General features: G+C 40.8%; 1 protein-coding gene across 11 annotated transcripts in view; it reads right to left on the reverse strand.

Moving 5' to 3' along the window:
- Positions 1 to 26,968, reverse strand: part of CCDC68 (coiled-coil domain containing 68) — a 57,937-nt gene continuing 30,969 nt past the window's right edge. For 8 of the 11 annotated variants that reach the window (XM_009434052.4, XM_009434054.5, XM_016933747.4 and 5 more), the window contains exons 9-12: positions 18,085 to 18,190; positions 16,728 to 16,811; positions 6,313 to 6,389; positions 1 to 2,910 (exon numbers count right to left, since the gene is read on the reverse strand). In XM_009434052.4, coding sequence (XP_009432327.1) covers positions 2,853 to 2,910; positions 6,313 to 6,389; positions 16,728 to 16,811; positions 18,085 to 18,190 — 325 coding nt within the window. In that variant the 3' untranslated portion in view covers positions 1 to 2,852. The remainder of the gene's footprint in view (positions 2,911 to 6,312; positions 6,390 to 16,727; positions 16,812 to 18,084; positions 18,191 to 26,968) is intronic. The other 3 variants (XM_054671856.2, XM_063795725.1, XM_009434055.4) reach the window with 2 other exon arrangements.

A 26,968-nucleotide genomic window follows, 5' to 3' on the forward strand; every position in this document is an offset into this window, starting at 1 on the left:
TTCATTTATGCATAATTTTAATATAAAAAGAAAACCAAACAATTCACACAATGTAGCATCAATTTTCTTTATGGTAAGGCATATTATAAGCAATTATTCAAAAGATATACTATACTAATTGTTTAAACATTTTACAATGATAATTTGTAACAACATATGTAATCAGGTAGAACTAAGTTTCTTTTCTTTTCCTGACGTCATGTATGAATTTCAGACCCACCTCAGACCTTCTTATCCAATAAATTCAAGAGTATAATTAGAAGTACATTTATTTGGAATAAAACTGAACTAGTGTTTCTTTTCCTATATTTCCTGTGGAGTACTATTTTAGCTGAATAAATATTATTCCCCCTTGTAATCTTGTTTTTTCACTGAGAAGTGTTTTTTTTTCATAAAAAAATATTTCAAATGATAATTTTATGATAGTGGATATAGGAAACAATCCATACATGACGAATAAATGATAAGGCTGATGGTATTATAAAGACAGCTACTCGGGAGGCTGAGGCAGGAGAATCGTTTAGTTTTGGGAAGGGCTATTATAATTTAACCTATAAAGTAAATTTCTCCCAAAGTTAGCTTGGCCCACACTCAGGAACGACCAAGGGCAGTTTCGAGGCAAGATAGATAGTTAGTTAGGTCAGATCTCTTTCACTGTCATAATTTCCCCACTGTTATCATTTTTGCATAGGTGGTTTCACCACTGTATTTCCATGTTCAAAAATGAGTATAGTGAAATCAAAATAAAAACCAACAGTGTCTTTCCACTTTTGACCTTAGAATAAGTTATTCTAATGGAAATCATCAAGATTGTTAGGTCAGTTAAATAAGCCCATTCCAAAATCTGAAATTTATTACAATCCAGCGTGATGAATGAGGTATAAAAGGAATCTGGTCTCCTAGTAAAAGATGGATTCTCTTACTATACTGCAAATACTTAAAGCAGGACTCATGATCCTAATTTTCCTACAAGTGTGCCTGAAAATGTATCATGAAGAAATTCTTCAATGTGACATAAAGTCATAAATAATAAATGTATGATAAACAGATTTTTAGCAGGGAAGTTTGTCTGAACTGAGTTCTCACAATGGTAGTCCAGCTGGTGAAAGATCAACTCATTTCAGCAAAATATTGATTCTATCAGTATTTGTTGTTTCTTACTGTCATCCACAAAATAACACAGGCAGTCATCCAGGAAGCTATGTGTTGATTAAAGTGGCAAAAATAGAGAGATTTCTATAGCTGGGAAATTTCTTAGACCACCATGTGAGCAAGTAGAATGAATATCAATAGCCAAGTCAAAAGGTTCAAATTTTTGCTTCACAGTTAGCAGCTGGGCAAATTACTCAACCACTCTCAGTATCTTTCTCTGTAAAACAGGAATAATCTGCTTCTGAGGGCCTTGGGGAAGATAAAAGAAATTAATACAAGTAAAGTGCTTAGACTTGTTGCTGGTATAAGGTAACTATGCCCTAAATGTTAACAGATAAATATACCTTCAAAATAGGCAAGCAATAAAAATGTTTCCAAAGATACCATGAAGCATAAAACTCACACACAGTTACACAACAATTCAAGGATTACAGTACTTGGATAAATTTATAAATACATTACATCATCTCATTTTTATATACCTTCAAATATTTATAGACAACACTGATATTTCACATTCCATAATGAAAGAGTCAGCATCTTTCCTGAGCAAATATTTAAAGTTATACACTAGAGAGGAAGATCAAAGGCCTAAAGGAAATTCATCCTTTAGGGGGACCAAGGTCTCTCATTATACATTTAATTGAAGTTTGTTCTTTCCTGACTGTATGTCTGCATTTCTGCAAGTCAGAATTTGTTCTATTCACTGCAATCACAAACTCCACCTACAAAGAAGGCATGTATCAGAATTTAAGCAAACTTTCACAAATACACTATATATATCTTTCCAATTCATAAATTCAGATTCTTTCTGGCTGCAGACAGCAGTCATTATTCCTTTGAGCCTATAATATATACATTTTCATGGAAGTATGAGCTAACAGCATTATTTTTCTATCCCCCCCAATATTTTATTTAGATACTATTAATAACTATCAAGAAGAAAATTAGTCACAAAGGCAGAGGAAACCATGTGCATCCCTGTGCGTTTGTGTGTACAGGTTACCTCTAGAAACCAATTTTTAATCCCAGAACTAAGAAGAACAGTCATTCTCTGATGTGTGGTGAGGCAGCCATGATTCTCAACTTCAGAGGGGCATATGGGTTGGGGAATTAGCTAAAAGGAATCTGCTCTTTCTCCTGCCCATAATTCAGTCAAGTATAATTCTCCCACAAACAATGGATCAGGAGATGAACTTATGTCACTGTACGATCTTTCCTATCATCCAAAAGTTAACTTTCAAATATGTTTGCTCATTCATACATATACATGCCCTTCATACATATATATGCAGGAAATGTATGTTCATTCATACATATATACACTCTCCCTTCTATTTATACTCTTAAAAACCACTATAAAAAAGTCAGAATTGACAATCTTAAAACAGTCCCAGTAGAAAAAAAAAATCTGAAAACAAGATTCAGATTTTTTTTTTTTTAATTTAAAGCAGAATCTGTCTTCCATCATGAGAAGGCACCTGGTTTCTTCAACTATTTGGTAAGTTTTGAAGAGTCCATCCATTAAATATATATTTGTTTGATTTTCTGAAATGTCATCTTCTTGCAAAGCCATTGGTATGTAATAAGTTCCATTTAAATAATGGCATTGTGCCATTTTAACATGAAACTTGGGCTGTGTTTCAGAGAATAAATAAGACTCACGCAGTCTTTCTAAATCAGATCTTCATCCAGCCAGTTCATTTCCGTAACCTAATCAACATTAAATAAGGGGAAACACCTTCGGTCTTCAATTCACTGTAGAAAAGACAACACGATGATCAAAATGGAGAATGTTAAACTCTAGTGATTATGGCTAGACTACCACACTCAACTACCACAATACTATTCATATCAAATCTGAACTAACTGCTTTGTTCTAAGAGATGTGTTAATAGATGTGTTCTGACCAGTTCCCCATGATATACAGTAGAATCGCATTGTGAAAGCATTTAATGCATGCAAATTCTGCTAGATGTAACAGGACAAGAATGAGGGAGCATGAGGGAAGCCGGAGAGAGGAAGAGCCTGTATCTGCCATTCCACCTGGTGAAGACATTCCCCAGAGTGAGTTGGAGATGACAAAACACAAATCAACTGTTCCCCCAGGCTATTTTAGTTCAATGCATTTTGCATAGCCTGAATTTATTTCCTCACTGTGTGATTCTAGTATTTAAAACTGTAAGTATGTGTGTGTATATATATACATATGTACACAGACATATGTATGCATGCACACACATATATACATATGCATATTTTATTATTGTTGTTTAACAACATGGCCCCTCATCTCAAGCAAACCACTCAAGAAACATCAGGCTGGATGCAGTGGCTCATGACTGTAATCCCAACACTTTGGGAGGCTGAGGTGGGATGATCACTTGAGCCCAGGAGTTCAAGACCAGCCTAGGCAGCATAGCAAGACGCTGTTTTCCACAAAAAGAAAATAGCCAGGTGTGATAGTGTGCCTGTAGCCCTAGCTACTGGGGAGGCTGAGGTGGGAGAATCCCTTGAGCCCAGGAGTTTGAGGTTAAGATGAGCTATGATTGCACTGCTGCACTCCAGCCTGGGCCACAGAGTGAGGCCCTGTCAAAACAGAAAAACAAAGAGAGAATGAAAGGAAGTGGAGGGGAGGGGAGGGACTAGTTGGGAAGAGGGGAGGGGAAAGGAAGGGCAGAGAGCGGGAAGGAGGGTAGGGGAGGAAGGGGAGAGAAAGAAAGGAGAGGGAAGAGGGGAGGGAAAGGAAGGGAAGAAGGAAGGACGGAAGGAAGGAAGGAAAGAAGGAAGATCTATATGTTCTAATGCTCAAGTAAAAAAGAAAAAACCTTGTTTGTTTGTATTCCCTGAGAGAATGTGTAGAGATTTGCCAAGATTAAATTTTTATGTGTACATAATTTTCTAATTTCAGTCTTAACAGTTATCTTTATACTCAAATCTCTCCCTAGAGTTAATTCCATTGTATATTTGTGAATCCAGATTTACCAAACCAAACTACCACTTACATTTTTCAAGCAACCAATGGGCCATATTTTATTTTGCAAATGTGAGTCCTGCCTTTATATCAGGAGTGCCCAGCCCCTGGGCCATGGACTGGTACCAGTTTATGGCCTGTTAGGCATAGGACTACACAGCAGGAGGTGAGCAGCGGGCAAGAGAGCGAAGCTTCATCTGTATTTACAGCCACTCCCCATCGCTCACATTACCTCCTGAGCTCCACCTCCTGTCAGATCAGCAATGGCATTAGAGTCTCATAGGTGCACGAACCCCATTGTGAACTGTGCATGCGATGGATCTAGGTTGCATGCTCCTTATGAGAATCTAATGCCTGAACATCTGTCTCACCCCCAGATGGGACTGGCTAGTTGCAGGAAAACAAACTCAGGGCTCCCACTGATTCTACATTATAGTGAGTTTATAATTATTTTATTATACATTACAATGTAATAAAAATAGAAATAAATGTAATGCACTTGAATCACCCCGAAACCATCCTCTCCAACCTGGTCCATGGAAAAACTGTCTTCCATGAAAATGGACCCTGGTTCCAAAAAGGTTGGGGACTGCTGCTTTACATAATTAATATGAGAATTTCTATCAAAAATCACAGAACAAAGGGGACATTCAGTCTCGTTTCACCACTTCAGTTAGGAAATTTCCCCCATTTGGCCTTTCCCAAGTCACAGGGAGAAGAAAAATCTTTAAACAGTAAACCTTTAACTATTAATTAGTTAAATACTAATTAATAGCTATAGCTAAAGCGTTGGCCAAAGAAATCATTCTCTTCAACATGACCCCTATATACCAGCCAGAGTCTCAGCTTTCAATACTAGAGTAGTTACCATAATACTAGAGTAGTTACCATATGAAGATAACCAGCTGTTTCATTGTCTGCTCCATTCTGGCCCCATTCCCTCCAGGGTCCAAGCAGCTGGGACTGGCCATAGTGCTTCACCATCCCAGTGGGAATGGTAAAGATGGAAGGGAGCAAAATATTAGCCATCCTTCCTCCCCTTAGAATGTCACGCTTGCCCTCCTAGTCCCAACTTTTCACATCTTCCCCAACTGAAGTGACTCCACTCTCCCTGCTTCTGAAATGTAGGCATTTCATCTCCTCCTGGGAAACCTCTGAGGCTTCATTTCTTTTCTTTTCTAGAAGTTGCAGGGCTAGTGGCCAAAAAGTTTCTAACAAGCATCTGGAGGCCGAAAGATTTTAGAGGACTTGAATCATAATAGTTTCATCTCTAGTCTCTAATTACATACATCATTAGCAAAGTGAAATACTGTTTCAGGCAGTTTTAAAGAGAGAAGAATCTTCCTGAATTCCTAGACTGATGCTAATCATAGTGGGTCTGATTTTTCCACCTCCGGCACTGGGCTGAAGAGACGTTTAGAAAATAAGATTCTTCCCTAGAGGGACTAGCTTGGGAAATTCAAAAGCTGTTAGAAGAGGAAGTTTTTAATCACTTTTTGAATGATACATATAATTAGAGACTATGTTTTCTTTTAAATGATAATTTCATTGGGTTTGTGGAAATGAGATTTGAGCCCAGATTCTGATTTTGCCAACAACCACAACAAAAATTTAACTTAAAAAAATGACTTAGATGGTTTCAACCATCATTTCAATTTCTTTAGTAGGTCATCATCATCGCTTGAAATCATTCATTATTAGATAGTTGTTGAAGAACCTTGTCCTTAGCAATGCAGGAAATTAAAAAGAACTATTCTTGCCCTGGTGATATTTATATTAATAATTTATTAGAGTTGACAACATAGCAATTTCAAAAAATGCCAACAATTAAAGATTAAAATGTCCACCAATGGCATAAAAAACTTGAGCAACAGAAGAAGAAAGACAAAAAAGGAGATGATCTGTAATGTCTAGGTGTTGGAGTTGAGACTGGGCTTGTTTTAGGGCAAAGAAGAAAAAAAGAGATATCTAAATTTGTTCATTAATTTATTTAGTATTTCTGTGTTAGGCTTTGAGGATTAAATCATGAACAAGATTAACACAGTTCTGAATAGAAACTGGGAGAAAAACAGTAAACAAATGATTGCATAAGCAGTGAGAGACTGGAATCTTTCTTGAGTGGGTTGAATGTCTAACATGTTCAACATAGGTTGTGAAGACAGGGTGGAAGAAGACAGAGACCTTACCTTGTAGAGACAGCCTTAGATACCTTTGTCCTAGGAGTTTCAGATGAAAGTGCTACCTGGGTTTTTAGTTCTTTATTCTAAAATTGAAAAAAAATGCAGACATCAAATAGCTAACACATTTATTAGCTACACCCTCAATGCTTCTATTCAACCCAACACCTGCCTCACTCGTTGGCAGCAAGTTTGTTACTGCAGTTATGCTATAGAACACAGAAAATAGCCAGTTGAAAGTCACTAAATATTATCTCTGAAGATGCAGCTACTCCTTTAAAAATGTATAATTTACCAAGGGACTAAAATAGAGTATTCTGATTTAGCATCTGAAATTCAACAGCTGAAGTATCCATATTTTATTTTACAGAGTTTTAAAAATACAGGCAAATGAAAAGAACTTTTAAGGAACCTTGTTAAAGATACCCACAATATCGATCACATGTTCGTCTTTCTTTTGCGATCTCTTGATTATAAACCCCATGAAAATAGGTCCCATCTGCTCTTTACTATTAATATAAGTTCATGGCCTCTATAGCCTCAATTTTCTTATGAAACCTTAGTTTCTTTATATCTATACTAGTGGTAAATGATACATGTCCTGCCTACTTTGTGTAAGTGTTTGGAAGAAACAAGTGTCATATGAACATAATATTTTACATCTGGAAGCACTCTCATAATTCTGGGAGTTCATGCAACAGCTAAGAACAGGAGTGGTTAGAGCACAAGTTCTCAGGTACAAATCCTAGCACAGCCACTCACTGGTTACATGACCTCATTTAGGTTACTTAACCTCTCTGTGCCTAATTTCCTCATCTGAATTACAGATATAATAATAACGCCTTCTTCACAGATTTAAAATGAGATAAAAAAATACGTCAAGTGCTCAGCTAGTGCCTGGCACAGATTTTAAGAGTAAAGGCAATTGGTTATGATTTTCTAGTCGAAGTGCCTTTTTTTTTGACAGTGTCTGGCTCCGTCACCCAGGCTGGATACAGTATCTCGGCTCACTTTCAACCTCCACCTCCAAGCCTAAACCTGCCTTCCACTCAGCCTCCCGAATAGCTGGGACCACAAGTGTGCGCCACTATGCCTGGCTAATTTTTGTATTTTTGGTAGAGACAGGGTTTCACCATGTTGCTCACACTGGTCTTAAACTCCTGGACTTGAGTGGTCCACCTGCCTCAGCCTCCCGAAGTGCTGGGATTGTAGGTGTGAGCAACCACACTCAGCCTCAAGTACCATTTTTATAACTATAAATTGAATTCCAAAGACTTCCAGTGCCCCACATCCTATTCATGCAGAGCTCAATGCCAAGCTGTGTCCTCCTGTCCAGAGCCAGTGTTTTCTCTACAACATAGTCAAGTGAGCAATTTCACTTCCCAGATCTGGAAAGTGAGACTTAAAACAGTTAGGGATCATGAGCAATGCTGTTGCCAGTGGGTTGCACTTTAAAGGACACACCCATATAAAAGTGTCTGCGACCAAAAGGTAGCTGGGGGGAACGATGACAGGTGATGAACAGCAGAACATCAGCTCCCTTCCCTTTCAAGGAACAGACTTAGAGAGTCATGTAATTATAGTTTAAAAGGTATTTTCTTTCTTTTTTTTTTTTTTTTTGAGACAGGGTCTCACTCTGTCGCCCAGGCTGGAGTGCAGTGGCACGATCTCAGTGTTACAAGGTGTCATTTTTCTGGCCGCAAATGTTTGAGGCCAGTGGTGCCTTTGCCACAGTTTTACTTGAGTCCGTTGGGCTCATTTTGTCCACTCAGCCTGGCAGGCTGCGAGCTACTGGCCTAGGTCTCATGCCTGTCAAGGGCAAGTCAGGTGTGAAATGGTGAGGGGTGTGTGAGCAAGTGGTGTGGGGTCCGGCCACTGTGTATAGTCAAACATGCCGACTGCTACAGTGGGGCACACAGCGCCAGGTACTGGCATGGGTGCTGGCTCTGCGAGGCTGCGGCTAGACCAGGTGCACCATAAGCAGCTTCCACAGCTGGCACCGGGGAACACGGTGGCACCCGGAAGCTTGGAGATGCCAGGAACCGCAAGGCCCCAGAGAGAGAGTCACAGCCCTGGCTCAGGGAGCTCCCAGGTCTGGGCTGCCCAAAGGGCCACAGCTCTTCTTTCCTTCTCTTTGCCTTCAACATGGCGAGCAAGGGGCATGTCTCAGCCCTGTTTGTGTTACAGCTCTTTTAGCCCAGGCATCCAGTGGGTCCTGAGTTCTTGTCCGGCAACCAGGAAGAATGAGGTACCCAGACAAGTGTAGAGTGACCAAGACAAAGAGGAGCTTTACTGAGCAATAGAACAGCTCGGAGGAAACCTGCAGGGGGCAGCTCCTTTCTGCAGCCAGGGTGTCCTGACAAGTGTCCAGCTCCTAGCAGAGAAGGTAGCTCCTCTCTGCTAGGCAAGTAATCCCAACAAGTGTTCAGCTATCAACAGAGACGGTAGCTCCTCTCTACAGCTGGCTGCCCCATCGTCTGTGCAGCTCTCATCAAAGAGGAAGCCCTAGAGTGGGTGGCTCCTCTCTGCAGGCAGGTTGTCCCAATATCTGCTTGATTCTCAGTAGAGAGGAGGCCCTGGAGTGGGTAGCTCTTCTCTGCAGCTGGTCATCCCAATGTCTGCCCAGCTCTGGCTAAGCCTGGGGCTTTCATGGCCTCAGAGGGGAAGGAGGTATGTGCTGATTGCTCCATGGGCAGCCATGAGTGGGCCCACAAAAGGCAACACAAGTTCTTACTCCAGTCCATAAGACTGGCAGCCCGGCCCCCAGCATTCAGACCCTCCCTGTCCTGAAGGTGAGGACTCACTGAGACCTGCCCCCTTCTGCCCAGGAGCCTGTCTGCCTTCTGCTGTGGTTCATAGCGCCCAGGCTGTTTGTGCCAAGGGGCACCTTCAGGCCAGCACCAAGCTGCCCTCAGCACCCCCTTGGCTTCCCTCTCATGCTCATTGGTGCCCAAAGTCCAGAGGGGGTTGAGGCAGAAGGGGGTTAGCATGTCAGCTCTAACTTGAGCATGCACACACCCAGCTGAGCTGTGACAGTGCCTGGGCTTGGTCCCAACTTTGCTCCGAGATTGGGGAGCCAACAGCAGGGAGAAGCCAGGCAGTGGGAGCAGGCACTTCCGAGCCTGCAAGGGCAAGGGGGGCCTTCCAAGGCCCCCAGGAGTGCAGGGACTCCTGAGTCTGCAGCCACAGTTCAAACAGCTGCAGCTGTGCCCAGTAGGGGTGGGGCTCTTGTGGGCTCCATGAAGAATGCAGCCCTTGCCACGCCTCCCTGCTGCAGCCAGTGAGATGGCAATAGACCCTCCAGATGGCTCATTACAGCCATCAATGGCTCACTGCAACCTCCACCTCCACTTCCTGGGTTCAAGCGATTCTCCTGCCTCAGCCTCCCGAGTAGCTAGGTTTACAAGCACGTGCTACCACAGCTGGCCATTTTTGTATTTTTTTTAGTAGAGACAGGGTTTCACCATGTTGGCCACGCTGCTCTTGAACTCCTGGCCTCCAGTGACCCGCCCGCCTCAGCCTCCCAAAGTACTAACATTACAGGTGAAAGCCACTGCACCTGGCCTACAAGGTATTTTCTGAAATTCCACCTGATGGTTTGGAGTAAGTTAATGGTTTAGAGTCAGCCTTGAATTGTGCCTCTTCTTTTTTTTTTTTTTTTTTTGAGACGGAGTCTTGCTCTGTCGCCCAGGCTGGAGTGCAGTGGCGCGATCTCGGCTCACTGCAAGCTCCGCCTCCCGGGTTCACGCCATTCTCCTGCCTCAGCCTCCCGAGCAGCTGGGACTACAGGCGCCCGCTACCACGCCCGGCTAATTTTTTGTATTTTTAGTAGAGACGGGGTTTCACCGTGTTAGCCAGGATGGTCTCAATCTCCTGACCTCGTGATCCGCCCGCCTCGGCCTCCCAAAGTGCTGGGATTACAGGCGTGAGCCACCGCGCCCGGCCGAATTGTGCCTCTTCTTAGCTCCCAGCATTTATCTTGAATAATAACTCAAAGATGGAGCCAGTATCTTCACATGCAATCATCATTTCACTGTGAAATTTCAAGAGTGAAGCTAAGTTTCACCAAGGAAATGTACTTCAGATTTGATCAACTGATGGTGAAGATTTCCTCATATAATGAATATAAATCTATTATACACTCCAAACAAGGGCAGGCACATATTATAGGCCAAGCATGTGCCTAGAAAAAAGTCCCTCTCTATAGTACTTTACACTTGACAAAGCAATTTGAAACACACTCTCTTGATGACAAGCATGATTGAAATGAAAATATTCTGTGACTGGACAATTAGGTAAAAGCTACTTAGGTTTTCCCCAGAATAATCTCCCAGTTTCTCAACCAATTCAGTACCAAACAATACAAAAGCATAGGAGTTATTATGTTAGACTCTCTTCAATTTATTTTAAATTCCATGCTGATTTGTTTCATCTACCAGATTTAGGCATTTAGTCTTGATTCATAGACTTTTCTGATTTTTCCTTTAACTAGGACAGTATATGCATGAGTTTTATTTAAAAACTACAAATCACTGGCCAGAATATGCCTGCCATTATTATGGCTCTGTCTAAGGATAGTTTATTGACATAGTTTTCACAAAGAATATAATTTTTGCATACTTAATATTTTAGCAACACACTCCAGAATTAAATTTAAAGGATGATGGTGCTTATATAAAGTAGGATAATCTTCAAAGTTTAGAAAATGGAGTAATTTCTGAAAATGCATTTCCCTAGGAGCAGGTCCTTAGCGAAGAAACTAGAAATGCAAGAAATATGAGTGTCAGAGCTGTAAATTAAGATGATGAAAGATATGCAAAACCAGAAAGAAAGTAAATAATTTTGGTAGAGTTAAGCAGAAATTTTCTGGTGATATTTAAAACTGGCTAAGAAGAATTAAACATTTTTTAAAAGATAGGGTTATATGAGTCAATTTTATCACCTATAGGGAGGGGAAAAAAAACTGCTAGGATAGAAAGACCACCACAGGAAAAAAGGAGGTGTTTCCATTACTTGAAAGCTAGAAGTAAGATAGAAAATATTTAATACAGTAACTGTGACAATGACTAAAATCAATGTAAAAGACTATGCAAATTTAATGTTATAACCAGGTGTTTAAAAATATATTGGCTACACATATATATTTCACAAACATGTATACACATACACACACACACACTTTTAATCACCCAGTGTATTAGTCTGTACTGACGCTGCTAATAAAGATGTACCTAAGACTGGGTAATTTATAAAGGAAAGACGTTTAATGGACTCACAGTTCCACATGGCTGGGGAGGCCTCACAATCATGGCAGAAGGGAAAGGAGATGCAAAGACACGTCTTACATGGAGGCAGGCAACAAAGAATGAGAACCAAGCGAAAGGGGTTTCCCCTTAAAAAACCATTAGATCTCATGAGACTTATTCACTACCGTGGGAACAGTACAGGGGAAACTATCCCCAGGATTCAAAGATCTCCCACAGGGTCCCTCCCACAACACGTGGGAATTATGGGAGCTACAATTCAAGATGAGGTTTGGGTGAGGACACAGCCAAACCATATCACCCAAATACCCAGATAAGCAGATATTGATGGGCAGACATGTGCTGCAAAATTAAGCAGACTCAAATGCAGGTTCTGCCTTGCCGAATGATTTTAAACAGGCTGCTTAACTTCTCAGATCCTCAGTTTTGTCACTTGCAAAATGTAGTCAACATTAGCTCTCCTGGAGCAGCTTTCAGGATTAAAGAAAACAAAATATGTAGCATGACTAAACAGAGACAAACGATTTTAGCATGAATGAGAAAGTGATGCTGTTTTTATGGTTTCAAAAATTGCTGGGTTTAAAAGGTTGTTCAAGCTCTGATGATCATTTTTCATAAACTGAATCAGTTCCTCCTGTTATTTTAGGAATTCCAAAATGGGCAGTGACCTTAAATTTGCAGTGCAAGACAGTGTACCCCTGCACATTTTATTCTAGCTTAAAAGCTTTATAATAAGCCATTCACTAGGAATAGGATAGAAATTTATTTACTATGAGGCTGAGTGAAGTGGTTCACGCTTGTAATTCCAGCACTTTGGGAGGCCAAGGCAGGAGGATCACTTGAGCCCAGGAGTTTGAAACCAGGCCTGGCAACACAGTGAAACTCTGTCTCTACAATTTTTGTTTGTTTGTTATAAATTAGCCAGATATGGTGGTGTGCGCCTGTATTCCCAGCTACACAGAAGGCTGAGGTAGGAGGATTGCTTGAGCCTGGGAGGTTGAGGCTGCAGTGAGCCATGATCACGCCACAGCACTTCAGCCTGGGCAACAGAGTAAGACCCTGTCCCTAAAAAACAAATAACAAAATAAAAATAAAATAAAATAAAAAACTGAATCACTATGGCTCAAAGTCACTATATTTAGGTATTTGGATACCTGGTCCAACATGTGCTCAGGGATGCCCTCCCTAATCCCTGTTACTCTGCGACTCCCCACACTCTTCCATTCTTCCTCGGAGAACTTGGCACTTCCTAAGCAAGCTGTGTACTTGCTTGTTTATTTGTTTGTTGTCTGTTTCCTCAAAGTATAAGTAAGATGAAATCAGGGACAATCTGTCACATTCATGGCCACATACCCAGCACTTAGAACATTTCCTGACACATCATAAACACACAAAAATATCTGTTGAATAAATAAATTAATATGGCTTGGACTTTTTAAAGCTCAAATGGGCATAGTAACATCCACTGCTGTGAAGGAAAGATTTATCTATTGAAGAAAATAAATGTTGAGAACATAAAGTCACTCATCAGATACTGTTATTATTTGAAGCCTTTTTTTATACAAGTGTTAGAAAACACTGGCTTGAGTCTGGGCACAATGGCTCACACCTATAATCCCAGCACTTTGGGAGGCTGAGACAGGAGGATCACCTGAGGTCAGGAGTTCGAGACCAGCCTGGCCAACATGGTGAAATCTTGTCTCTACTAAAAATACAAAAATTAGTCAGGTGTGGCGGTGGGCACTTGTAATCCCATCTATTTGGGAGTGTGAGGTAGGAGAATTGCTTGAACCCGGGAGGCCAAGGCTGCAGTGAGCCGAGATCACGAGATCACGCCACTGCACTCCAGCCTGGGTGACAAAGTGAGACTCCATCTCAAAAAAAGAAAAAAGAAAACACTGGCTTGGGTTGAGCTACATACAGAGACTCTAAGACAACACTGGGAGGTTCTGTCACATTACTGTAGAGAGTCTGCCACAAACCAAGAAGTTTCCATGAGAGGAGAGGTACATACGTCTATTTCTGTGGCATAATTGCTGAATAGTCAGTAATTATTTGCTGAATTTTGGAATATACAAACGGAGTACAATGGAAACAAATACATCTTCCTTGTCTAACTGTTTAACGAACAGGCCAGCTGAATAATGTACAGTGTCCGGGTTAAGTTGTCAGTTTATTTAGGAAGATAAACTCCTCATTGGAAACAATATAAATAAATAGGCACAACTAAAGAACACAAAATTGAATTAGAAGCAGTAGTACCACTGACACATTGACTTTGTGATAAGAATGGGCACTTAATTAGATATGAGCAGAGCCCAGAACCATATGAAGTGAAAGATCTGAGAATGATGCCAACTCTAAAACAACCTCTCCAATTAAAACATATTACAGATGTACAATAATTAAAGCAGTAAGCTATTGGAGCCACAATAGGCTGATTCGCTGTTGGAAGAGCTTCAATAAGAATTTAGTCCAGAAGAAAGAGGCATTTCAAATTCACTCACTAGGCAGTACGTTCCAGGAAGCAGGACTCATGTCTATTTTGTTCAACATTGTTTTCTAGAATTTAGTGCCTATACTGTAGTAGCCACTCAATAATTAAGTGTAGAAGTAATTACATAATTAGTGATGTGGAAAAATGAATGAAAGTTTAAAAATGAGAATACAATAGGCACAGTGCAGTGCCATATATATTCTATAGTTAGTATGTACACACAGGTATATAACAGGCACATAGATTCCCACAAAACATAGATATACCCAGCTATGCTGATTTGGTATCCAGGGACGGTACTTTTATCAGCGATTTTCTTGTTCTATTTGCTTATCCATATGTCCCAACTTATATGGAATGAATGAATGTTAGTTACGTAAAAAATGTAAGAAATAGGCCAGGCATGGTGGCTCATGTCTGTAATCCCAGCACCTTAGGAGGCCAAGGTGGGCAGATCGCTTGAGGTCAGGAGTTTGAGACCAGCCTGGCCAACATGGTGAAACCCCGTCTCTACTAAAAATACTAAAATCAGCCGGGTGACATGGTGTGCGCCTGTAATCCCAGGTACTCGGGAGGCTGAGGCAGGAGAATCACTTGAACCCAGGAGGCAGAGGTTGCAGTGAGCCGAGATCATGCCACTGCGCTCCAGCCTAGGCAACAGAGTGAGACCCTGTCTCAAATATATATATATATATATATGAAATACATAATATATTGCTACATATAATAATATAAGAAAAAATATTTTATCAAGTAACATTTGCCAAAAAGCCACTAAGAAAGGCTGTGAAGAAATGTCTTTAGAGAACATTTCATACAAGGGGGCTCCACTGTGACATGAATCACATAATCTGAAGGTCCCCTGAAATAAATTAGCCAGCTATTACTGGGCACTTGAGTGAACACTAGTTTTGAGCCAATTATTCCACAATCAAGGCATTTTTAGCTGCACAGAGCTGACAGCAGTGTGTTAATCAGTCCCATACAGCCTGAAGAGGGCGAGAGTCTAAAGAGAGTGCGAGGTTCAGTGAGGCCTATCCTCAAAACCAAAAGAGAACAGTTGTCTGCTGGGAAGGTAGAAATGGAAAATGAGGCCACAAAAATTAACACGTAAAAAACTATTATTATGATTTTTTATCTTCTGTTTGGGGAAAGCAGAAAGAACATGATAGTGGAAGGAATAATTCCAAAAGAGGATAAGGCCTCCAGTGGGAAGTCAGAACATCTCCACAGTCCACAGGACTGGGCAACATTAACGCTGGCAGGTGACAATTGGCAGAAAATCAAAATACTGAGGGATGGAGTAGAACAGGTGAACAGCTCCAGGCAGTGGGTGATGTGCCATTTGACAGAGGCAGAAGCAGAGACACGGCAAGAAATGGAATGAGGTGGAGGTGCCGTGGGGTCTTCAGAGGAGCTCCAACCTTGGCAGGGGCTTCATTGCACTTCCTGCAAGGCAGGGGCATCGCCAGCAGAGGACAGCTGAGTGCTAGCAAGGGGGTTGATATGGTTTGGCTCTGTGTCCTCACCCAAATCTCACCTTGAATTGTAATAATCCTCACCTGTCAAGGGCAGGGCCAGGTGGAGTTAATTGAATCATGGTGGCAATTTCTCCCACATGGTTCTCATGATAGTGAGTGATTTCTCACAAGATCTGATGGTTTTATAAGCATCTGGCATTTCCCTTACTGACACTTCTCTTGCCTGCTGCTATGCAAGCTATGGCTTCCACCTTCCGCCATGCCATGATTGTGAGGCCTCCCCAGCCATGTGGAACTGTGAGTGCACTAAACTTCTTTTTCTTTATAAGTTACCCAGTCTTGGGTATGTCTTTATTAGCAGTGTGAGAACAGACTAATAGAGGGGTCCTGAGGAAAGGGGAAGTGAATGGGAGAGAAGAAAAGCATGTCTTATCCCAGGACATTAGATTGTATTGTGCTCAGTTTTAAAACACTGAAAAGCAAGACAATTATAACAGGCTTCTGGAAGTGGGTAAGCCTGGAGGCAAAGCTGGGAGGCCAGGATGGATGTGAATGAAGAAAGGAGGAAAGAGGACATCCCAAGCCAGGAAAGGATCATGCATGGGAACCAAGGCAGGAGACAGGAAGCCTGGCCATCTGACTAGAGTGAAATTTACACAAGAGTAGATTTGAGCAAGCTTCTGATTCAAGCCCATATCGAGAGAAGTTATCATCTGCCTCTCCATTACAGCAAGTATTCTGGAAAATCCAAATGAACTTTTAATAATAATTTAATAATATTTATTTAATATGTAACAAAAATGCGAATAATTTAATAAACATACAATCTTTTAAACACTTCATAATTTAACAATTGTTAAATTGTCAGTCCTTTTTTCCATAGTGCTAATTTCTTATGCATAGAATATGCACAGACACACTCACAAAATGACACTTGGATACACACAGAGACACACGCACATACACTTAGACATAGACAGACCCAGCACGCACAGTCACACAGACACTCACATGCCCGCTCCCAAACAGACATACTCGTAGTGTTATACAGGCATACAATGCATGCTTTCATACACAGGCTCACTGATACTGATACCCTCGCGTGCACAGACACACACACACACACACACACACACACACTCACACCCTCACAACAAAATGTAAGACAGGTTCCCTCCTTACCTGGGCTTCAAGTATGTTAACCTTTTCTCTGAGATTTTCAATTCTTTTGTCTTGTTCTTTTAAATTATTTTTTAATCCTTCCATCTAAGAATTAGAAAACACAATAGGAAAAACCTTGTCAGACCACAGGAAATAGTTACTTAAGTCAGAAATTGTACGGATTTCTGAGGTCAAAAGATGTTCATCAAATTAAAAAAAAATTAAACCCCAAAGCATTAGCAGACTCAGCAGGCAACAGAAAATAGCAGGCCAAACTGACACCTGGGGCTGAGAGCCCTCAGCTGGTGCCGTGATTCACTCTAATCTTTGGATAACCTGTTTAAACCAAGTTCAGCAGGAGTGCGTCCTGTGAAAGCAGCACTGGCCACCCTTCTGCATCTCAGCAACTTAATGTTTTCATCCTGCAGATGCAGCTGCTGGTGGACAGGATGCAAGACCACTGCCTGGTGTGCGGAGGGTCCCTGCGGTAGAGATTTGTCAAGCAGCAGCATAATAAGGTGAGCCTGCTTTGCCAAGAGGCAATGTGGAATTGGGAGGTGGGGTGATGAGATGCAAAGCAGTGTAAGAAGAGAGGGGACACAAGGATTCTAAGACCAACTTTGGCACCACTAGCTGTCATTAAACTGCTCTATAAAAAGAGGGTGTGGGATGCCCCCAAAGTCCCTCCTGGCTCTCAAATTCCACTACTCAGTTCTCTGGCCTTTTAGTGATGTCATAGCCAAGCAAGCACAAATGCTATATCTATGTGAGGAAGGCTCTGGAGTATTTGGGAGGACTTGTATTTGGCAGTAAAGTAACTGAATAGAAGTCTGATTTTAAATTTTAAAACAGACCCCCAAAACCAGATCAATGCATGTCTTGAAGTAGATTTTAAATACACACTCCGCCATCTAGCTGGCTGTTACCACAATCGCCTCGACTTTGCCACCTGTCAGGCTGCTCCCAGAGAAGAAGGGCCAGGCTACACCCCTATCCTAAATCATGTCCTAAATAAATTATGAGGTTATGAAAACAGATCATTTCATACTCAAGGAAGGGCTGAATCTCCTGATCTATGAAATTGTCTAAAGACCAGTGTACATTATTTGGCGCAGAAGACTTTTAGAAAATCACTGAAACATCTAAAAAACAGTTATACATAACTTTCCAAGCTATCTTCATCGAGAGCATTAAAGGTGTTGGTGTTACAAACAAGAGAGGGCATTGAAAACAGAGACATATTGCATGAGAAACAAAAAAGGATATGTCAGTAGGGAGAGAAATCTCATTGCTTCAAAAGTCCAGTCAAGCCACTCGTATTTGGGCTCCATGCTGTAAACATACTGTCTACCAGATAAATACACTTGATTAATCTGACCTCCTGGATGACACTGCGCAGGTTCTGATGTTGGGAGTGAATCACAAACTGCAGATGAGAGATCTGCTCCTGGAGAATGGAAATCTCCCTCTGAAGATCCTGGCAACTGGGAATGCAAAGGGAAAAAGAGCAAGAGAAAATGATTGGCTCACACGTTCCATAGCTCGTCCTTACTGCTAGCCCTCCTACACACTCTACTGCTACTGGGGATCAGTTGGGTAAGACCCCAGGGCCCCATTATGCCACATAGGACACACTGAAGATAAATAGCTATGAAGCGGGCTCTAATTTGATTGGATTTAACTTGAATGAGAATATCAATTCCCGTCAAAATCTCCATTCTGGCCATCTGTGACTCCTCTAGCAGGTAGTGGAATCAAGTTGTATTCAGTACGATAAAGCACTTATATGCTAAATTGCCTTGCCTGAGCACCCACAGACCTGGCACCCATCAAACTTCACAGACAATTGCATGGCAATAGCAGAGTCAGAACATGGGAGCAGAAATGGAGATTTTATCTATTAATATATTTATAAGAAACCAATTTCTCATGATTCGGGCTTAGTATATGTTGTGGATTGTCTGTGTTTGTCTTTTTTTATTTTTTATTTTTTGGATTCCTACTTTTGGTAATTCTACTATCATTCCATAGGGAAACGGGGGGGGGGGGGAGGAAAGGAGAAGAAAGGAAGAAATTTAATTCCAGCAAATATTTTTGAGTCCACATCCATCATTATGGAAAAAAAAGTCAATTTTGAATTTAGATTATTTATACTTTCCCAAAGCTTCATTCAGGTAACTGGAATTGGTTGTACTGTTTTGGCTGTTTCTCTTCTTGCTACTGTTATTAGAGTTATGAAGCCACATGCACTGTGGCAACACCACCAAGCTTAGAAGCATTGTGACCTCGGAGAAGTCACTTGGCCTTTGCTCTTATCCAATGTCATCCCAATTCTGTTTCTTTCTTTTTTTTTTTTTTTTTTTTTTTGTTGTTGTTGTTGTTGGTTTGTTTTTTTTCAGACGGAGTCTTACTCTGTCGCCCAGGCTGGAGTGTAGTGAGGTGATCTTGGCTCACCGCAACCACCACTTCTGGGCTCAAGAAATTCTTGCAGCTGGGATTACAAGCATGCACCACCACATCTGGCTAATTTTTGTATTTTTAGTAGAGACGGAGTTTCACCATGTTGGCGAGGCTGATCTTGAGCTCCTGACCTCAGCTGATCCACCCACCTCAGCCTCTATGTGGATCACAAAGATAGCAGAAATTCATAAAATACTATATAGCACGTTCTAATTAGAAAAAAAAGAGTTATTAGTTTTCATTTTGTTTCATATAATGGACTAAAACATTGTTTCAGAGAAATGCACATCTAAACCACTATGAGATACCATCTCGCAGCAGTCATAATGGCTATTATTAAAAAGTAAAAAAATAACAGATGTTGGCAAGGATGCAGAGAAAAGGGAATGCTTATACACTGTTGGTGGGAATGTAAATTAGTTCAGCCACTTTGGAAAGCAGTTTGGACATTTCTTAAAAGGGTAAAAGTAGAACTACCATTCAACCCAACAATCCCATTACTGGGTATATACCCAAAGGAAAACCGATCATTCTACCAAAAAGACATGTGTACGCTTATGTCCATCACAGCAGTATTCATGACAGCAAAGACATAGAAACAACCTAGGTGCCTATCAACAGTGGATTCAATACAGAAAATGTGTTATATATACACCATGGAATACTATGCAGCCATAAAAAAGAATGAAATTGTGCCTTTTGCAGCAACGTGGATGCAACTGAAGGTCATCATCCTAAGTGAATTAAGGCATAAAAATAAAATCAAATACTGCACGATTCCACTTATAAGTGGGAGCTAAACACTGGGCAAACACAAACGTAAAGAAGGAAACAATAGACGCTGCGGACTATTAGAGGGGGAAAGAATGGAGGGGAAAGGGTTAAAAAACTACCTACTGAGTGCTATGCTGGCTACCTAGGTGACAGATTCAATAGTAGCCCAAACCTCAGCATCAGGCAATATACCCACGTAACAAACCTGCACATGTACTCCCACAGGTAAAATAAAAGTTGAAATTAAAACAAAAAATCAGAAGATTTATTTTAATTGGTCCAATAGAGTCCTGGAAAGAAAACAAAAGAAGTTTACAATTTACAATTACAAAAGAAATTATTGTAATCTTCCAGGACTCTAGAAAGAGACAGGAGGGGAAGATAGGAGAATGTTTGGGAGTACAGCCGCAAGAAATCTACAGGGAACAGGATGCCTACAACATTGGTGAGGGGAGTGAAGCAAATGAGGGGCCTGGGAGAAGGATGCAGAGAACAGAAAGAGAAGGTACAAAATGACGGGGGAACAAGAACATGCGTCAAGTGTGCTGCTCTGTTTTAGATGATAATCGGAAACACATCTGATTATCACACCTACACAACTAAATCTCACTGTAAAAGTCCATTTCCCTCCTCTTGATTAACACTACAAGCAACTATGAAACTAAGAAAAGCTATGAAAGAAATGTAAACGGTCAATGCAGGCTGAAGGAAGATCACTAACTAGTTCAGCTGTGCCAATATTTTATCTGCTTTTTATAACATGATCATTTAAAGGACCCCATACCTGGCAGAAAGCCTCACTTTGATCTTTTTCTCTTAGAGAGGGGCAGTGGGGAATCCGAACCAAGTAAATAAACAAGCAGTCCCTTTGTTTTTTTTTCCATGGTCCACGGCAGGAAGTGTTTGAAAAGAAATAAGCTGGATGCCTGATTCAGATGAAAACGCTTTGTGCCCATGTAGTTTGAACTGACAATAGCAGCAATACTGAGCCCTCAGTATTTCCAAAATTCAAGTTCAGAGAATGGCTGCATCAGCACACCAGCCTGTATTCACATTAGATTTCAGTTGTCCCTAGACTTGAGGTTCAGAGGCTTCTTGAGGCACGGGAGACTGAGGAAATTTCAGGACCCCCAGCGGGTAAGGTGCCACACCCTAAGGATGTTGCGGGGAGATGGAAGAGCCTTCCAAGGTGAGACCAGGCTTTGGATGTTGGCAAACATTCTGAACAAACAGTGAGAAGGCTTACCGCCCACAGAGAATCTTCAGGGGCAGGATGTCTTCAGAAGTCCAGGGAGATTGGGAGCGTTCGAGGGGCAGGACTGAGAAATCTGCAGATGTTGCTCAGAACCCTTGGAGGGTAGAATTGCTGCGAACATGCAGAGGATGGGGTAACTGAAGAGCCTCAGAAGAAAACCTCAGTTACTAGGAAAAGATGACTGGAGGATATAAAGATCAAAACAGGCCAGGCATGGTGGCTCACGTCTGTAATTCAAGCAATCTGGGAGGCCAAGGCGGGTAGATCACTTGAAACCAGGAGTTCAAGACCAGCCTGGCCAACATGGCAAAATCCATCTCTACTAAAAATGCAAAAACTATGCCGGGTGCGGTGGCTCACACCTGTAATCCCAGCACTATGGGAGGCCAAGGTGAGTGGATCACTTGAGGTCAGGAGTTCGAGATCAGCCTGGCCAACATGGTGAGACCCTGTCACTACTAAAAATACAAAAATTAGCCGGGCATGGTGGCATGCGCCTGTAATCCCAGCTACTTGGGAGACTGAGGTACAAGAATCGCTTGAACCCAGGAGGTGGAGGTTGCAGTGAGGCGAGATCGTGCCACTGCAATCCAGCCTGGGTGACAGACCAAGACTCTGTCTCAAAAAAAAAAAAAAGATCAAAACACAGAGGGCAAACAGAAATTGGGTCCATAGCTGGTGCTAAAATTCAAAATTGCTCCAGCAAGGAAAGTAAAAGAAGAAAAGATAAAAATAACAGAAAGAGCAGCTATGACCCACTTAATGGTCAGACTCAGGACTTTCCCAGGAAGTAATGAGAAAGAGCTTAAGATGCCTTGCAGAGGCAAGCTGGCTTTGAATATGCACGAAATATAAAAATACTGTAAGCTGTTAAAGGTGAGTAAGGTGAGAATTTAAAATGGTTCTCTTTGTGTCCCATGACCCAGAACCTTGGAAACAATGGGAAAAAAAGATGGCTTTAGGCACGGAGAACAGAGGTTGTTATTTTTCTATCAAAAATCCCAAGCTCAGAAAAATTTCCCATGTACTCCTTGAAGGTATTACCATAGCGTTCACTGTAAGTAAAAAAAAAAAAAAAAAAAAAAAAAAATTGAAATTGGCCTCAAAATAGAAGAAAACTATTTCTAGAAGCACTCTTGAAAACACATGGCCTTGGGGCTTCACTTGTCTCCATTAGTACACTAAAACAGTGACTAAAGGCCATTGCAGAAAATCTCTATTAGGACTGTCCAATAAATATGAAGCCTAGTCATCCATTTAAGACCTTTAAATGTAAAAATATATCTAAGTAAGCTGCCACTTGATCTTCTTTTGAGCTTTGTTATTTATCTTTCTGTTAAAGCACTCAGTCTTTTTTTTTTTTTTTTAAACAAAGTCTCACTCTGTCACCCAGCCTGAAGTGCAGTGGTGCAATCTCAGCTCACTGCAACCTCCGGCTCCTGGGTATAAGTGATTCTCCTGCCTTAGCCTCTTGAGTAGCTGGGAATTACAGGCGCCCACCACTATGCCTGGCTAATTTTTCTATTTTTAGTGGAGACGGGGTTTCACCATGTTGGCCAGGCTGACCTCAAGTGATCTGCCCACCTCAGCCTCCCAAAGTGCTGGGATTACAGGTGTCAACCACTGCACCTAGCCCAATCTTATTAAAGAGGTACACAAGCAAAACTGGAGGAAGAAAACATAAGGAAGGGTCAAGCCTAAAAAAAGGAGGCAAATGTCTGTATCTGGGATTCGTGCTCTGCCTTCCAATGTCTCAACATAATTTTTGACCATGTTTTCCTCTACAATGCAACTGAATAAAAATATAAAGCAAATGTTGAAATTAAAGCAGAATTGAAAAGCTTTGGCTTCTAAGAAAATGTAGAATACATGCTTTTCCCCATTCTTCCCGCTAAATACAACTAAAAGCCCTGGATATTGTATATGAAAAAAAAAACACAAGAAGACTCTGAACAGTGGAGAGAAGAAGGCAGACTGGCTCTGGAACCTGGGATCCAAGAAATGACACAATGGTGAATCCTCTGGGGTTTCTTTTTATCTCACATATCCCAGACTTGGAGCTGGAAAAAACCAGCAGCCTGGAATGCCAATGGGGGCAAGGAAAAAAAGCCCCAAGAAAAAGAGAAGAGAATCTCTGCCCTACCCTTTTGAGGGAGGGAATTGAGGATTCTCTCTCAATTCATCACTGAAGGAGGGGGAAGAGACAACTATTTCTGGTTCACTTCCTGTTAGATTCCTTAGCATTCAAGAAAGGAAGTCAATCCTATCTTTAACTGCAGAAATGTGAAAAGAAATTACTTTGCCTCTAATTAGCAACATGGGATGATCATAGAAGAAGCACTTGACAGGAAGCCCACCCTCAATTTCTCTACTCCCCAACGTCTCCCAAAGGGTTGGTGAAAAGAAACTGAGTTCATGGAGAACTTCTCTCCCTCCATTCCTCACAATACTCGACAATCTATCTTTGGGTCAACTTATACCATAGAGGGTAGCATTATTGGACTTTCTCACAGTGCCCTCTGTTCCCCCCTGTTCCAATGGCTTTTATTGAATTGTGTTGGCATCATGCTATTCTGTTTAGATGATGTTCTGAGGTAAGCCTTTGTGTTTATTACAAGGGGTAAGCTGAAAACATTATTCAGGGTTCTTTTTATGACCATACCCTGGGCAATTTTCTTTCTGGCTTTATAGATAGATAAGAAATAACTGAATGATCGCAAACACCTGATTGGTTTTAATCATGTGGAATTGTGACTCAGAAAACTAATCATCATTTCCTGTTTGGGTTGGCTGCTGGAAAATTTGAAACTGAGTCAGTGATCCCCTGTGAGCAAGTCTGTAGCATCCATGGGCCTAATTTTGTAAATGTAACTTTATGGTATACCTATTCTTATATCTCCTTGTCCTCATCATCTAATTTTTTTCTAATTTAAGTAATCATATTATATTTTACATAGTTTTTATAAATAACCTTAGATTTTCTTAAAAATTTCACAAAGGGCATGAATAGCCTGAGCATGGCCATATTTACACAACTCAAGAATATAACATGTTTAAATCTTTATAAAGTACATTTATTACCAAGGATTCATGTAGTAAGATGTTGATGAGAATGAAAATTCCAGAAGAAGCCAAAAGAGCTAGGTGCTGAGACAAAGGAAGTAAAAATAGCAACGAAAGCCATGTTGCAGGCTCTAAGAGGCTACTTCTGGGTACACTACAGATTATAGAGGCATTGGAAATATGAATAGCCCTACATAGAAATCCCACAGGATACAGAAGATAGTGAGATTAGTGGCATCGTAGAGCTTCTCTGAAGCTATAAAAGAATCTTACTACCATCTGTGGGGACTCATATTGCCTTCTGTTAAGGATCCAATGTTTCTCTGGACTTCCATGAGTGTAAACATCACTGACTATGGGCCCCCAGTGGAATAAAGGATAACTAGGGACCACAACCACAAGAAGAGAAGAGGTCAGATCCTTACCATTCCCAGGCCAGACTAAGGGAAAGAATCAGCTTGGATGTAGGTGTAGCCCTGTTTGCATTTCAACAAAATTCATGAATGTGTCTTACTATTTTCTATAAAATTCTTCTTTATTATTATTTTCATTGGTGGTACCAAAGGGGTGCCTTGAGAGAACACTCCCACCCCAAACTACTGCAGATAAATGTACAATTTAAGTGGCAACCATATGCTTTGACATGCAACCTCAGCTTCAAGGTCTTTCCTCCTCTAAGGAGTTTCCATTCCTAAGCAGCATCTATGTAAATACGGAGGGGCCAACACTGTTTATTTTTACAGCTCCCTGTATTAGTCTGTTCTCATGCTGCTCTGAAAACATACCTGACACTGGGTAATTTATAAAGGAAAGAGGTTTAGTTGATTCACAGTTCTGCAGGGCTGGGGAGGCCCAGGAAACTTACAGTCATGTTGGAAGGGCAAGTAAACATGTCCTTCTTCACATGGCGGGCCAAAACCATGCAGCAAGGAGAAGTGCAAAGCAAAAGGAGGAAAAGCCCCTTATAAAACCATCAGAACTTGTGAGAACTCATGAGAACAGCAGCATTGGGCTAACCGCCCCCATGGTTCAATTACCTCCCACCAGGTTTCTCCCATGACATGTAGGGATTATGGGAACTACAATTCAAGATTCTCATCTTTTCGGGTGGGGACACAGCCAAACCATATCAATCCCAAATATGTTTCCCCAAAAGATAACTCTTAAAAAGGCCTGCATATTTGTTCGTGATGTGGCAGGGCAGGTGGAAAAGTTGGAAAATGGCTTTTTGCTAGTCGTTACTCAGAGGAATGAAGAACCCAGTTTAAGAGATCTTCAGAGGTTTCCAGAAATAAAAGAAAGATGGTCAAAATCTTGTATAGCAGAATGAGCTAATGCTTTGCTATGTATGAGAATGTAGGAGCAAAAACTCCGAGCTCTATAATTTCTGAGAGATTGAGCAATCTTGGACAACTCAATTAGAACTTCAGCTCTTTCCCAGAAAGGTGAATGAAAGGAATAAAATAAAGAAGTTACCTGAGGTTATTCTGAAAACTGCAAAGCATTTTACCTGTGTCAATTACCAGTAATGGTAATAGAAATATGGAGTCAACCTTATTTTTAAGAAGACAAATCTTTTTGACTTTTCTGTCTCTTTTTTATGACCCTATCTATCTAAACTTAACCTAACAGAAACCCTCTTTTTTGTAGTAGCTTAATCAAGTCTCTGTTATTTCAACCAAAAGAGTCTGAGTCATACTGATTTCATTTTCTTGTTACTTCACAAACTGAATGCCTCTACATAAAGCTCGGACAAAGTAATAAGTCATCACAAATATGTATGATACCTACAATCTGTAAAAATTGCGTAAGCCTGGATGTTGGAAAAACCTTTCTAGAAACACCAAACATCCATTTTTCCCAAGAAATTTCTAAAACTTCCTTAGGAGCTTTTAAAGAATTCTTTATAACAACTACTTATATAGAATAGAAGAGAAAGAATAGATCAGGTTGGTTTTTAAAACAGCTATATTGTTGGCTCAAAGACAGACAATAGCCCTATCACCAATTTTTTTAAAAACACATTTTTTTAAAGGAAAAAAAAATCAAGCTTGGAAGGCCTGAACTTTTACTGGAAGATGCGTACAAATCAGTAGTTCTGCTACCTGGAAAAGCTCTGCCTATTTAAGAAAAAATATTAACTGAAGATGTACTTAGAATTAAGTTATGAATATCCATATGTAATTCCAAGATCTAAGGATACTTTCTACAGTATTTCCTTCAATCTCTACAGAAATGTGCAGTGTTATAAAACTATCTTAGAAGTCCACTCTCTTGGGCTATATGTTTGTTACAGGGAAGAAGATAGGAAAATTAATAACATATTGGTATCCTAGTATGTTTCAAATGTGTGTGTGTAATTGCCAGGATCAGCCCATTTCTGGGCTTTGGCATATGTGGTCCAAAATGCAGGAATACAAGCCAGGCAGAAGGTACAACATATGAGGACAGGTGGGAAGAAAGATAAAAAAGGAAAGGAAGCAGCAGGGAGCCTGTAGGGGGGAAATCGAAAGACTGAGAAAGAGGGATGTCTGAGCACACATCATTGAATAAATGACAACAATTCTGTCCATAATGGTGCCTGATACCCTAGTGAACAACAGTTCTAGGATGACAAACTAAGATCTTGAAATCGATTTGACTTTGAACAATATTATATAATTATATCGGAACATACAATGACTGTGTTGGACTTAGAATTTTTTAAAAA

This window comes from Pan troglodytes, chromosome 17, assembly GCF_028858775.2.
Source record: "Pan troglodytes isolate AG18354 chromosome 17, NHGRI_mPanTro3-v2.0_pri, whole genome shotgun sequence".
In the NCBI taxonomy this organism is placed as follows: Eukaryota; Metazoa; Chordata; class Mammalia; order Primates; family Hominidae; genus Pan; species Pan troglodytes.